This window comes from Sprattus sprattus (genome assembly GCF_963457725.1).
Source record: "Sprattus sprattus genome assembly, chromosome: 6".
NCBI classification, from domain to species: Eukaryota; Metazoa; Chordata; class Actinopteri; order Clupeiformes; family Clupeidae; genus Sprattus; species Sprattus sprattus.
The window spans coordinates 32,896,999-32,910,821 of NC_137925.1; the positions used below are offsets into that span (position 1 = coordinate 32,896,999).

The 13,823-nt window shown below is 38.9% G+C and overlaps 1 protein-coding gene across 1 annotated transcript; it reads left to right on the forward strand.

Annotated features, from left to right (window-relative positions):
• Window positions 1-364: 364 nt before the first annotated feature.
• On the forward strand, window positions 365-6,199 carry LOC308367240 (histone RNA hairpin-binding protein-like). Its single transcript, XM_080841089.1, has 8 exons — window positions 365-503; window positions 2,409-2,540; window positions 3,079-3,183; window positions 3,317-3,379; window positions 3,478-3,609; window positions 4,253-4,399; window positions 4,532-4,631; window positions 5,766-6,199. The coding sequence occupies exons 1-8, from the start codon at window positions 454-456 to the stop codon at window positions 5,823-5,825; spliced, it is 789 nt and encodes a 262-aa protein (XP_080697215.1). The 5' UTR covers window positions 365-453; the 3' UTR covers window positions 5,826-6,199.
• The last annotated feature ends 7,624 nt before the right edge of the window (window positions 6,200-13,823 follow it).

Genomic DNA, 13,823 nt, shown 5'->3' on the forward strand with positions numbered 1-13,823 from the left:
GATTGGAAATCATGTGCAACTTCAGTTTTATTATGTGCACTTTAGGTTATAGTGAAAAGAAAGAACAATTATGCGTCGCCAATTGATGTAAAAATGACTGATAGCCTACACAATAGCCGTGATACACAATTAAGCTGCACATTTCAACATGTTCAAGCATCCAGAATTATTACATGACGATTGTAAATCAAGTCATTTGTAAATCCCTCAAAATTTCCGCGAGATAAGAGTGTAAAAGATTGTGAAGATCACTGACGTTACCTAACGCATAATGTCTATGCCGACACCAGTCATTTGAAAAGGTGACCAACGCGGTTTGACGCATGCGCAGTTGCGACGGGTCGTCTTAACTCATTCCGAGGTGGTTTAAACTAGATGTAGTTGTCTCTGTGTCCATGTAAAGGACTCAACACTACACATTGCGTACTCTGCCAAGTTAGACCGTTTAAAGACATGTCCTCAAATAGCCAAACAAGCCGGCAAATTCCAGCTGAGGATGTCAGGTAGGAGGAACTAAAGTTATAGTCCAGTCATATAAATAACAACCTGATTTACGTTCATTTATGTAAGCATTTATCGTTAGGTTTTCCTAGTTGCCTTTCGTTGTGGTACGACGCAACGAAACGCTACACCAATTGGGTTAATTTAAATTACGTGTAACCTCTGTGGGTTTAGTATGTGTTGTAGATTGTAATGATGTACGTGTACATATATTTCTGTCCCATATTTAAGTTACATAGATGTTGCTGTGTTGCTGCAAGCTAATGCAGTTGACTGGCTAGTTAACTAGTTAGCATAGTTAGGTTGTTTGATTTCAGTCGTTGCAATTAACACGCAGACATCATTGCTGTTAAGGGCTAAATTGTGTCTTTTGTTTGTGTTATGTGTGGTGTGTTTTGACACCCCAGATGTGCAGTTCCGTTTTAAGTGAGGTGAAATTTAGTGTTTTTCGTGAGCTGTAGAAGATGGCTAACGTTAGCAAGTTTTACTAGCATGACATACGGAAAATAAATGTTGACTGAGTTAGCCTTTTAAGCGTTAGACAATGCCAGCTAACTCGCGCCAAGTCTGGGTTTTGTTAATAAAAAAAGAGCCTATGCAATTGATGTTTAGCCGAATACCAGTGAGCTAACAATAACTGGATAACACATTTGCCTTGCCAAACAAACTCCACACTCGGCACTGATGAAAACAATGCAAGCCTGCTGACTGAAATATGAATATATTTGGCGGCAACATGCTGTGAAAGTTCTTCATGTTTTCGCGGGGTTTCCTGCTTGGCGCACAACACCGATGAGCTTCGGTAGCTACTGGAAACGACAGATGTCATCTCCTCTCCATGACCCCATACCACCACAAATAATTGTTAAGACATCAGAATCGGCATGCTTCCTTTTGGAATTGGTTAAACCTTACATAATGTTCTGCAGTGTATGAATGTCTAAGAGACGGTAATTTGTTGTTACGGTTGGCAGCGACAGCCACCTTCTATTTTAAGAAATAAAGAACGCTCGGCAAGGCCATGACAGACTCACAAAAGCCATTCGAATTACAACTTTGGATTTCAAACACTGATTGTTGACACAAATAAGACTGAAACATCACAAACATAACATTGTGTCCATCCCAATCAAAAGGAAAACATTAACAGGTTAAAGTTGAGTGAGATACAGAGCTGCTGACGTGACCTGACCTGCATTCTCACACAGTAGGCAGAGTTGGAGCTTGTCGGTCTGTAGCTCACCACTGAAATAAAATGTCTCCACTCGGCTTGTATGTATGGATGAAACAGTTACTGGTTTCACACTAAACCAAAGTAACCAAGTACCGTTTCGAATCTTTGATTATCATTAAAACAGGTTGATTAAAATGCTTTGAAAAACTTGAAATGAATACTGTCCAGCATCAACCAAAGTTAGCAACTGTCTCCCAGATCACAGGCGCATCATTTACTGTAGATTTGTTTTGTGTGTAAACATGGCAGGCGGCAGTAACAGAGCTCAGTCTTCTTAAGCCAGAGAATCAGATCTGGACATTGTCTGGGCTTGTCCTTTCAGACTTGTAGCACACAATAGGAGATGGACTGTATCAGACTTGTGTCACCTACTGCTGGAAATCTCGTTTGGTTTACCAGAAGGACACAGGATAAACAAGGATGTAAACTACACATTAGCTAGCTTGGGGAAAGCTGGTTTGAGGCCAGCTACAATGACTGACAAAACTCGCTGACTACCACAGCAAGTTTGCAACTGTGAACATGTTCTTGCTAGTTTAATATGTAGCTGACAAACATGAAAAAAATATTTTTCTCTTGAATTGCGTTGAATTATAGTTAATAGTATATGTCTTCATTATTAGCATATACATATAAAATAATATATATATTTTTTTTTTAATATATTTTTTAGGATTAGTCCACCTTCACCAATATGCAATGGTAGGAAACGAGGATCAGATGGACACCTAAGGTCAAAGGTTGACGCAAAACCTTCAGTTGGAGCAAAGACAGAATTCAGACACAAGGACCACAGATCTGAAAGGTAAGCTAATTTTGCTCAACTATGCAAAACATTGCAACATTCCTTTAACACTCTCCAAGCTGAAAGTAAAGATCTTAGATTTGGATGCACATAATACTCAGTTTATGTTGTTCTGTAAAGTAATGCTAGTAAAACCCTGAAGACTGCAATTACAGTTTAATTTACTATCAAAGTTTATGTATGGGTTTATTCGAATGTGGAAGGGCTCTGCGGACCAGCAATTTCCTCATTGGTTCCCTGCCCATTATTTGAGAAATGCTGCTTTTTTGGTCAAAACCGTCAGGCATGGAGTCCTACCTTTCTTTAGTGTTCTTTGGTAACATCACAAGGGGGTCTCTGTCTGATTCCAGTGTATGACATTGTGCCTTCTTCCATGCCCAGATAAGGGAATCTACTTTACCATAAGCTTCTTTGGAACAGCCTAGGCAAATTAAGTGTTTCGATCCCAAAAACTTTATTGTGTTGTAATACAATTTGTAGCCTTACTGATTAACTTGAAACATTTGACCCACTTGTGCTTTCTGCCTATGGCTCTTAGTTTTACTACTCCGGAGACTGATCGACCGTTGTCCAGATGCAAAGACTGGGGAAGTGAAGTCGAACAGGATGAGTTGAAAATGAGTGTTAACCGTGACATGCAGAGGTGAGCTTGGCTTTTTTTACTTCAATTTATGGCTTGGAGTAGTGACTTGTGTACTATGCATCTTACCAATTTAATTAGCAAAATCTGTAATTTTTTCTTGGGAAATGTTTTTTTCTTTAATTTGTACATAAAGATATAGAAGGAGAATTCTCACAGCAGAGTTTGCTTCTAGGGAAAGGAAGATCTCATCAGGAAGGTGAGGATTTTATCACTAGATACTGCAGCTTACAGTTGTCTGTACGGTGTTGTTTACATCAGTTGTCTTGACAACATTGTTCCCCTTTGTGTGTTCAGCTGTGACTCAAGAGATTCTGCTAGCCCTGCAGAATTGGAAACAGACGAGAATGTTCTATTGAGGAGACAAAAACAAATAAATTACGGGAAGAACACCCTTTCTTATGATCGCTACATCAACGAAGTGCCAAAGTGAGTAGTATATGTTCCAAGATATTGTGTAGGTTTGTTTCTCTTCTACATGTATGCTTGATTGTTAGGTGTTAAAGCAGCTGAAACCTGTAGGTACATTAGCTCTGTCCTCACACGGGTGGGGCCAAATAAATGTGGATGCAATACTTTCCTCACGAGGCCCACCAAGATAATGGTACTCTCCTGACAACAGCACCAGTGATATGTTGGTGATCTCTGATTGGAATCAACACATACTGAGTGCTCAACACATACACATACACCACATACATATTCTATCATAGTGTTCAAAATAAAATATAAGTTACAAATCGTTCACATAATCAGTGTCTGTTTGGCACTCTGATTAATAATCACTTTCACTAGAACCAAAATTACCGCATCAATAGTCAGTAAACGTTGAAGGTCTTGAATAGTAGAGGTTGGGAACATTCTCTCTTGTGCAACATTAAATAGTCCAGTCCATTTAATCAAAAGCAATCAAAAGTAAAATAAGCATTATGTAATCTAACTGGATGTACCCAACTAAAGCTGGGCTCTAGTCCAAAACATTGATATCTCCAAAACATTGATACCTCAATCTCAAATTTCATGACTCAAGTTTTTCATGGCCGTACAAACTCTTGATTTATGTTTTTGTCAGACATGTCAGGCAGCCAGGAGTCCACCCCCGAACGCCCAACAAGTTCAGGAAGTACAGTCGCCGCTCATGGGATCAGCAGATCAAGATGTGGAGGGTCAAGCTCCATGCCTGGGACCCTCCTGCTCAAGATGGAGACCTCCAAGCTATGTATGAATGCCTAATCTATTCATTGGTCAATGTGCTTCAGTACACTGTCCGATAGTAGCCTGTTACAATGACCGTGATGAAGACCAAAACTATTTTCTCCCTCTCAATACTGTTTCATATCTGTTGTTCCAGAGACCAGATAGACCTGGGTGATGTCATGGATATTGAGTTGGACCCTGATGTGGAGATTGATAGTCCATACCCTTGCAAGACATCTGCAGAAGATGAGATGGTAAGTCTGTAAAACAATTTTTACACCTGAGTGCGTAACATATTGGAAGAAACTCCTCTCCCCACCTCTCATGTGAAGCACCCAGCCGGATGATGCAATGGCTGCTGTTACACACTAGCACAGACACATTGGCTGTCTGGTAGGGAGATGAGGAAATGCACAAAAGTGTGTGCAGTGAAATTCAGGGTTTGGCAATAAGTGCATACATTGTATTAGGAACTGTTTATATCCTATATCCTGTGCATGGTTGTTATCGTCTGTCTCGCAAACAAATAATTTGACTCTCATGGTACTGAGGTAGATTAATGTCTGGAACTGATTTTCAGACCTGTCTGACAAAGGGGAGAGATAGAAGCAGCTAGCAGTTCCACATAAAGTTCAAATAAGATCAGCACCACGCGGAAAGCATTTTCCACTTTCAAAACACTACTCCACTCTCTGCCTCCTCTACTAAAAACCAACCTCTCAGATGATGTCTCCTAATCTCTCTTTACTGAAAAAGTGCAACTATTCTCCCCGGTTAAGGGTATATAATTTTTTGCCCTCTTGCTGAAGGAAAAGCACCAGAAAGCCTAACATGTAGCCCTCCTACTACATGTCTGCTGCAGGTCTCTAAATGCAGCAAGATCTATCAACAGCCTTTGACATGGGGAAAGACCGCATCCTGCTATCCACACTTTCAGATATGCTATGGGCATCTCTGTCAAAAATCCTCTTTCCAAATGACCAATAGCTTTTTTTTTTTAATACTTAATACATAGTGTTATGCATTAGATCAAAATGTTTCCTGGAAATGCTAATGCAAAGAATTTTCCTTAACTTTCTTTGAAGTTATCAGGCACCGACATGGAAGGTCTGATTGGCATGAAGATAAAGTATCCAATATCTAAATTGGCTGAGATTATTAACAGCATAAAAGATTGTTTGATTGTTATTTTTTAAATGTACATGGGTTTATTGGAAACACTTCCCCTACAAAACGGACAGATTCGCTAAACATGTTGCTGTTGTTGTGGAAGACTGATAATTTATTATCGATGAAAGCACATGTGTTGAGTCTCAAAAATGTGTATCTTTCTCCAGGGAATCATTTCCTATCTTACCATTAATTGTTCTCTAATTTTCTTTGATTAGGATTGTTTCTCTGGGACACCCAGAAAAATGCAGAAAACTGAGGAACTGGGACAATCGTAGAATCACTGGAAGAACAGCAGTGACGTCCTGAGGCTGAGTGGACTATAAGCAAGAATTATTGGCCTGAGATTTAACACATTCCAAGGCCTAAACAATTGTGACTTCCAACCATACAACTTGCAATTTTACTGGCTCAAACTGGGAAGTGTTACCTTTTCTTTCTTTCTTTCTTTCTTTTATAAGCTTGACGTTGGAAGTATTTTTTTGCTTTTAAATACTTAAAATATGTTGAATGTGAGTAGTTTGTACATAAATCTCTCTTGTTTTGATTTTTTTTTTTACTTTTAATAAATGCTGAAAATGAATATGCATATTTAGTTGTAATTAGAAATGGTTGAACTTTTTGTAAGTAATAAATACAAATTTGAATTAAATGACAAGAGTCTCTGAAATATGTAATGCATGAATATGCTGTGGAAAAATAAGAATGGGGTGTCACCAGTGTGTTAAAAAAGGGTTCTAATTTTACCTTAAATACATTCCTTTATCTATAATGTATTATTTACCAAAATATTATACTGTAAAACAACCTATAAATATGACTGTAGGCCAAATAAATGTCTCTGGGTTTAAGTTGTCAAGGAAGTGGATCCCCCCTCTCTCTTTTTTTTTGCACACCTGTTTTGTCAGCTAAAGTATCTGTTTTTGTTGGTCTGATCACTTTATATGTGAGAATATTCACTCAGAATTTAAAGAGTAAAGATTTTTGCCAATTGGAGAGCTTTTTAGGGGTATACAAATGGTATTTAATTGCATTTACCGTGGTCAGATTAAAATGGTGGTAAAAATTAAGCTCCTTGATATACAAAAGAGTATTAAAGTGTTTTACAATTTCTTTCCTAATATTAAATATTAATATTTGTTAGTTATAGCTTATTCTGGTATCCATATGCGTGTATGGAGATGTATCCTCCAAATGAAGATGCCACCGAAGTTGCATGCAGCAAAGCGGACTTAAGGAGTAAAAGAGGTGAAGAGGAGGCAGCTGGATCTTCATGACAGAAAGTACTCTTGTACTTCTCATATTTCAGTTCATGAACAGCTGTTCTGTATCCATATGAAGTACCATTTTTAAAGAATTCCAGTCCCTGAATAGGTTATGTAGGATACAGATAAAGTGAGTAACATTTCTATACCTTAAAATAAATTGTCCAAAAACTAACCATTGGAAATATTTTTTTGATGTGTTATTCATGTAGTTGTCATTTATCTTTGCGCAAAGTTTAAACGATTGAATGACAGGATTTTCTCTTGATTTTCTGTCAAGATTATACCTTAAACATGTTTGCTTATTTGTCAGGGTGCACCACATTTTTGCACTTATTTAAAGAAAATTAACTAGATTTAGAATATCTCATACAACAACTTCTCATTTTTTACCAACTTGACTCATTTTGTGTTTATGCCCCAAATGTCTTTTTAATGTGGTCAAATTCTGGCAAATCTAGGTATCGTGACTTTTTCTAATCAGCTATCAGTTATCATTCTTCAGTGCTTCTATCAGAATGACATTGTCTCATCCCAGTGCACATAGACATACAAAGACATACTAGATAAAGATATTGTAAATGTTTGACCGATCAAATGGAAACACATTGTTTCTATAACTATACATATGTGTATTAGACAAAAATAAGGATGAGGATGTAGCAGTAAGACACATTGGTGTTTTAGAAAAATAAAGTGGTACGTGGTATGGCTAATGCAATGAGTTATGGAAAACTCAACATGACACTATAGTCACACAAAAGGAGTGACCACTTGCTTTTTCATTAACATTTTTTTTAAATCATTTGGTAATGGAACGAGAGTGCTGATCACCTGTTGACAACTACCCCATGTCTTAGTCAATGTCATTATAATAATAATATGCATAAAATACCTTAAGATAGTATATTTTAGGAATTACCATTTCAGATTAAAGAAAATGTCCATTTGGCAGGTTCAGACACATTTGTTAATCTATAGGTGGTGGGCTGGACCCCCGAATTGTGAATTTAATACTTACCGTCCAGCTGTGAAGCCCATTTTTTAAGGATGGATTCATAAAAATACACCAAACTGTATTGCTTGGTTTCCACCTTCGTTTCGTGCACATTTGGCGAACATATCGTTGTAAAGTCTCTGTTTTTTGATCGGGCGAATTTTCAGGGCAACTATTTGAGACCGTGCGTTTCAATGACAACAAGACGTAAGCAACCTCGGGTGTCGCTGTCTGGAGAAATAATTCTTGCTGTACCTTACCAAATACTCTTCTCTCCAGGGGAGATTGCAACTGGAGTGACATAGATAATGTGCCTTATCTAAAATATGTAATACATTATTACTGAATGTTAAAACACCATTTTCTCTACTTTAAGTCTTGGAGTACGGTGATGTTGCCTCATCTTTTCGTTTCCAATCATTTTCTATGGTTAAAAAGTAAAACCCCCTTACCTGTTCTAAAATCAGCGCAAAGCACGGACTCGCGGGGCTTATTGCTTTTCTAAAACTGTTACTACATTTACTACACATATTTGATATGGTTTCATAAGGCATAGCCTTAGTTCAGACCGGAGCCAACTTAATCTATTGATAAAAACACAAGCACACAAAATTCACTTGACAAAACTGAATTTATTTATTAAATGGGAACTTATTTTGCATTATCATACATTAAGAAAGTAATTGACTTTTTAACCATAAGGCTATGCCTACTCTAACATGATGGGTGGTCCTATCCCTTAAACAATGTAACAACATGAATTCATAACATGTATTGCATACACGTGGGAATGCTAGCAGTAGCAAAATGGGACAAAATGAAGTGCTGTATGCATTTAGTGCCTGGAGAAAAAACACCTGTAGTACAATTTTCAAATATAAGTTGGTCAAAGTTCCTGCAGTGTGCCCATTCATGGCTGAACCTGCAACCCTGCAAAGAGGGGGAAGCGGCCAGAAATGCCCTAGAGGCTTTAAATCTGGAAGAAGACCAGGAATTGCCAGCTAATATGGCAATAGGATACCACCGAAAATGCTACAGGCTGTTCACCAATGAAGCACACATTGAAAGAGCACGAAAGAAGAAAGAAAAGGCAGCCAAGGACAGTGAAGGTTTGTACTCAGAGTATGATTTCCTTTTCGCCTGTATTATATGAGGTCTGTGTTCCCAACAGGGTTTGAGCAAGTAACTCAAGACATTGACATGACAGAGAAATGGTGTAGATTAAACTCCTTCATTACTGCATTACTGAGACATTAAGGTCCATGGCTTCCACACTGACACCTGCTTGAACCTCTTCTCTCAATCTTCAGTGATGTGTGAAATATTTAAGGCCAAACGCCCTCGACAGGCTGGTGCCTCATAACTTAATAGAAGTGACCCCTGAATAAAGCAAGGCACGGACAGTGATGACTGTTATTGGATTTTATTCAGATGATTTCCAAGATACAATAAATGAACATTATTAAAAAGAAACAGTATCTCGAAACCAATGTCTTACAAAGGGAACATGCAGTATACCTACATCATGAACACAGCCAGAACCCATGATGACTAGTATTAAATATGTATACATTATTTTTGGAGCAGGGTCTGGCTATGTGAAATACTTTGTCATTTATTACCAATTACATGAAGTTAGGTAAACTGCTTTGCAATCTTATTGCTGTCGAGGGAGATTCCACCATTCTTCAAACAATGAAAAACAGATTAGGTATTACATGCCACGTTTTGGTGAATTGGTGGTATGGACATTCTAACTCACCAGAAATAAGACCCCATTCATTTTCAATGGGGTTTCATTTCTGGGGAGTTAGAATGCCCATACCACCAAAGCAACACAAAGTGGCATGGAAATTCATGGGGTATATTGAAGAGTGAAGTGTGGCTCACCAAATCAAACAAACAAAAACAGCTGACAGCAAAGCATCAAGGATATCTGGGCTTCCATAACTCCCATGCAATGCCTATGGCCATGTTCATATGAGGAGAGGGGATCTCGCTTCACGTCTATTGTAATCAATGTTTCACACCCTATAGTGACAAAATTAACAACATGTAGCCTTAAACAGGTTTCATTTATGACAAGAAAAATAGTCATGTGTTGAAATATCCACTCGAAATTAAACCATTCTTACCTCAAAGCTGTATCTCAGCTATTTTCCAGTGGTAGATGAAGTCGATGTGCATTTCCTTGTGTGACGATGCGACACCGAGAAACGCAATTGGTTGAAATACCCCAATCCGCGGTTTTGATTGGACGTCACGCCGGAAAACTCTGAGGATATTTTTGAGAACTTAATCGTAAAATACTTTTAAATGTGCAACTTCCCGCGTTGGAAACAAACGGCTATATGTTTCTTATTATCTGGTTCAGCTTCCTTCAAAAAAATTAGCTTCACAGCTGCAGGGTAACTATCAACTCGAGATCTAAGCAAGATAGACGGTCTCAGCCCACTGACTATAAGGGTCAAGCAATAAATCCAAAGACCCTTATTATTACAAACTCAACTCATGTCCCACAGTCCAGTGAAACACACGTGGCTAACAGACATTTGACCAAACTTACCTCCAGGCTCTTGATTTCAATTGTTACTCTATTGAACAGTGTGACTAGGTAAAAACTTGACTGTTGAGACGTGACTCATGGTTATTTGAGCAAGATGCAAGCACAAGCTCCTTGCACGTTTAAAAAGTTTAATCAGAGATATTCTCAAAGGTGGAGGGTAAAAAAAAAAGTTTTTTAAATTACCCCTTAACCCTCTCCCTACCCACTACCATTCTGTTTGTGTGTACACGTGGAGGGTCTGCCACATTGAGAGTCATTCCAAAGCATATACTGATGAGTGGTAGTGAGTAATAAGGCTCTCCATCAGCCTGAGCGGTCTGCATCAATGCAGATGTGCAATAGTTTTTTAGTTAGTTAGTGTCAGAGACGTGTCAGGGTGCAGAGATGAAAGTTCTTCAGAGTTTGTTGGGAATCAGCCAGGGAACGGATAAACGGAAGACATAACGGGGGAAAACAAAACACTAACGGGGAAAACGCTCAGAAGATGTACAGTCTTGAATGATACTGCAGACAGAAGTTTTGAACGCTACTTAACAAAAACAAACTGAAGAGATCTAGGAATAAAAGAAAACGGACAGAGGTTAAACTCAGGACAAACAGTAAAGCCTGATCTATGGTCGTCCGTTTCAGCAGAGCAGAGCAGATCCCTCTGTGTCGTTGCAAACCCTCTCCAAGCACCTCCCTGTGGCCTGACGTGCACCTCCCAAATGTAGTACCCCGCACACCCGCAGTGCTGTGATTGATCCAACCCATCACTGTTTACCTTGTGTTAAGTAGCATGCCATTAGCATACCATTAGATAAATGGCTCAGACACCGCAAATCCCCTAAGACGTCACAATAACAATGTTTTTAAATTGCACAGTGTCTATTTCTCGGTTACTTTTTAAAAATATAAGCAAAAAAAAGTCAAACAAACACCTTTTATGTACAAATACGACAATCTACAGAGTTTGGTCGACCATCTTTTTCTTTCAGCGTTGCGATTTGATTGGTTGGTCTTAAAAAAAAAGAAAAAGATTGCGCCCCCTACTGTTCTGGCGGTGAACTGCTTTCCGACACCCACTAAGCGACGAAGAACTTAAAAAGGTTCACGACTCCATTGAAAGCGACTGTGTGGCCAGCTAGTAACGCAGTCGTAGAAGCATAACTGTGCCTTAACTAAAGATATCAACTAGGCAAAGGAAAACAGGAGGGCTGGGGATTGGAGATAAATTGGAGATACACAGAGACCTTGACCTTGAGACGGAATCGTTGGGAGATCGCTTGATTAGTCGTCGCAGACGTGGTTGGTGGTTGGTCCTAGTTTGGACGAGTGAGGGGAGTGAGGAGTTTATATGGAGATCGCGACGGATGCAGGCAATCAGGGGATTGGGAAGGTGTGTTGAATTTGGAGGGGGCGTGGCAGGAGCAAGGCGTGGCAGGAGCAAGGCGTGGCAGGAGTAGACCTACGCGTTTGGAACGTAACAAAAATATGAAATGCAGCTCCTCAAACACATTGAAAGCATAAAGAGGAAAGGAATCATATATTTACCAGGATCTCCAAAATATTTATTTTGTGGTATTTTAAATATTTATCATGTTCATGTATTTCAGTGTAAACAACTCTGACATTTCATTCCTCCTTCGAGGACATCCTAAAGTTTTACACTGTATTAGACTATAACCCCAGCTGTCCTCCTGAGCTGTCACACATGCTCTGTCCCCATGTCATTGTTTTTATTTAGCAAGGGATTGCTTACTTTGTGATACTATAGGCTATAGGCATACAATTACAAACACTTGTGGGATTGCCCCTAGGCATCAGGTACTTCTCCTGATGTAATTAAACATAACATCATTGGCCATTTGACTTGTCAGAAGGAAATCCAAACCCAGTAGAACTGACTTGTACAAGCCATCATCTTTTTACGATACATCATCTGTGTACGATACTGTGTAGGCTCAACATCAGGGGGATTCCCCACCAGCTCGCAAAAGGCGATCCGGATAAAAAGTATAACCACATCTAACCACTATAATTCTTTCAATGTTAATTTTACAAATACAGTTAACCTAACCTAATCTAACCTAACTTAAAGGCAGGAGCGTTGCTAGTGTCAAACTAAAGAGCCCATGGCATGCAGGGCCTTTCATCGTTCTGACATGCACACCAAACTGCTTGTCTACATACAACCTCTTTTATGTTAGGTCACACTGACACGGGACATGGATATCGCCATAGGGTCAACCATAAACTATATGTGAACCACATTAGCCTTTGTTTGGTAACTTTTTTTCTTTTTTAAATAAAGGCTCTTGGTTGGCGATGGTTATGCGTGTGGTGGTGCGGAAATCTCATGATTTTACTTGCTTAGCGGGCATGGAGGGCGTGTACACTGTCCACACTAGGAGCAGTGAGAATGTCGAAGTGGACGTTTGGGCAACTTTGTGGTGATAAGCTATGACTCAGATTGGCGGCAACCAATTTAAAATTATGATTATTTGATGTGCATCTGTTAAGAGAACTAAGCGTATATAAATTCCCACCAAACATTTGTTTCCGTTTAGTGTCTGCAATAACGACAATGGGAGATCTAGTAATAGTGTTTGAACTAGGTGTGTATGTGTGATATGGAAAATCAATCAAACAACCAGGGTGTCAGAAGTTGTTGTGGTTACCACTGAATGCATGATTTACAGTGGCAGCTCCTAACAGACACCAGGAGGGGGCAGACTCCCTTAGAATTAAAGGATTTGAGAAGTGAAAATCTCTAACAATGCACAAGTGAATGTATTTTTTACATGTCATTGAATATCAGTTTTGCTTGAGCACATTGTATTTTTACCATGATTCTTGTGACAGGAAAGTTAAGCAATGACAAATAGTAAACTTCTTGCTTTACATTAGGCTTGGACATACATTAATGCTGCCAAGGGGAAGCCAAACTACAGTAGGTTCAACCATTTGACCTCCTTTCACAATTTTTGTGGGTTTACTATATAGTATATAGTCGATTGGGTTACTATATAGTACACATGTAGCCTCCACTTTCCCTTTCATAACATGCAATTTGCTCGAGTGATTAAATATAATATTTATATTTATGTCATGTCTGTCAGCCCAGATGAAACTGCAGTGAAAGGTGTCAGTGTATGTAATCTTGCTGGTATGATGTCAATATAACTATTAAAACATCTTTTTAGTGTCTAGTTTTGTGGAGAACTGCTTTCGTCACACTTACCCCACGCTTTTAATATACGTAGGCTCCATAGCACAACTCTTTATGACTCCTGGCTGCAGTGCAGCTTGAGCCGCCCCTGAGACGCACGTCTCACGCATTCATTGTGCTCTAACCTATTCATTTCGCTGCTTGAATTCAAATAAACAGGTAATGCAACTAAAGGATTGAATTAAAAGATGGAGGTCAATGATAGTTCCCTCTTTTCAAGAATGGTCATTTGCAAAG

What these genes read in the sequence shown, in the direction of transcription:
- LOC308367240 (XM_080841089.1), top strand. Translation starts at nt 454, where the DNA reads ATGTCCTCAAATAGCCAAACAAGCCGGCAAATTCCAGCTGAGGATGTC. An exon ending in AGGAAGATCTCATCAGGAAG is followed by an intron (nt 3,380 to 3,477) that starts GTGAGGATTTTA and finishes TTGTGTGTTCAG; the next exon opens with CTGTGACTCAAGAGATTCTG. An exon ending in CATCTGCAGAAGATGAGATG is followed by an intron (nt 4,632 to 5,765) that starts GTAAGTCTGTAA and finishes TTCTTTGATTAG; the next exon opens with GATTGTTTCTCTGGGACACC.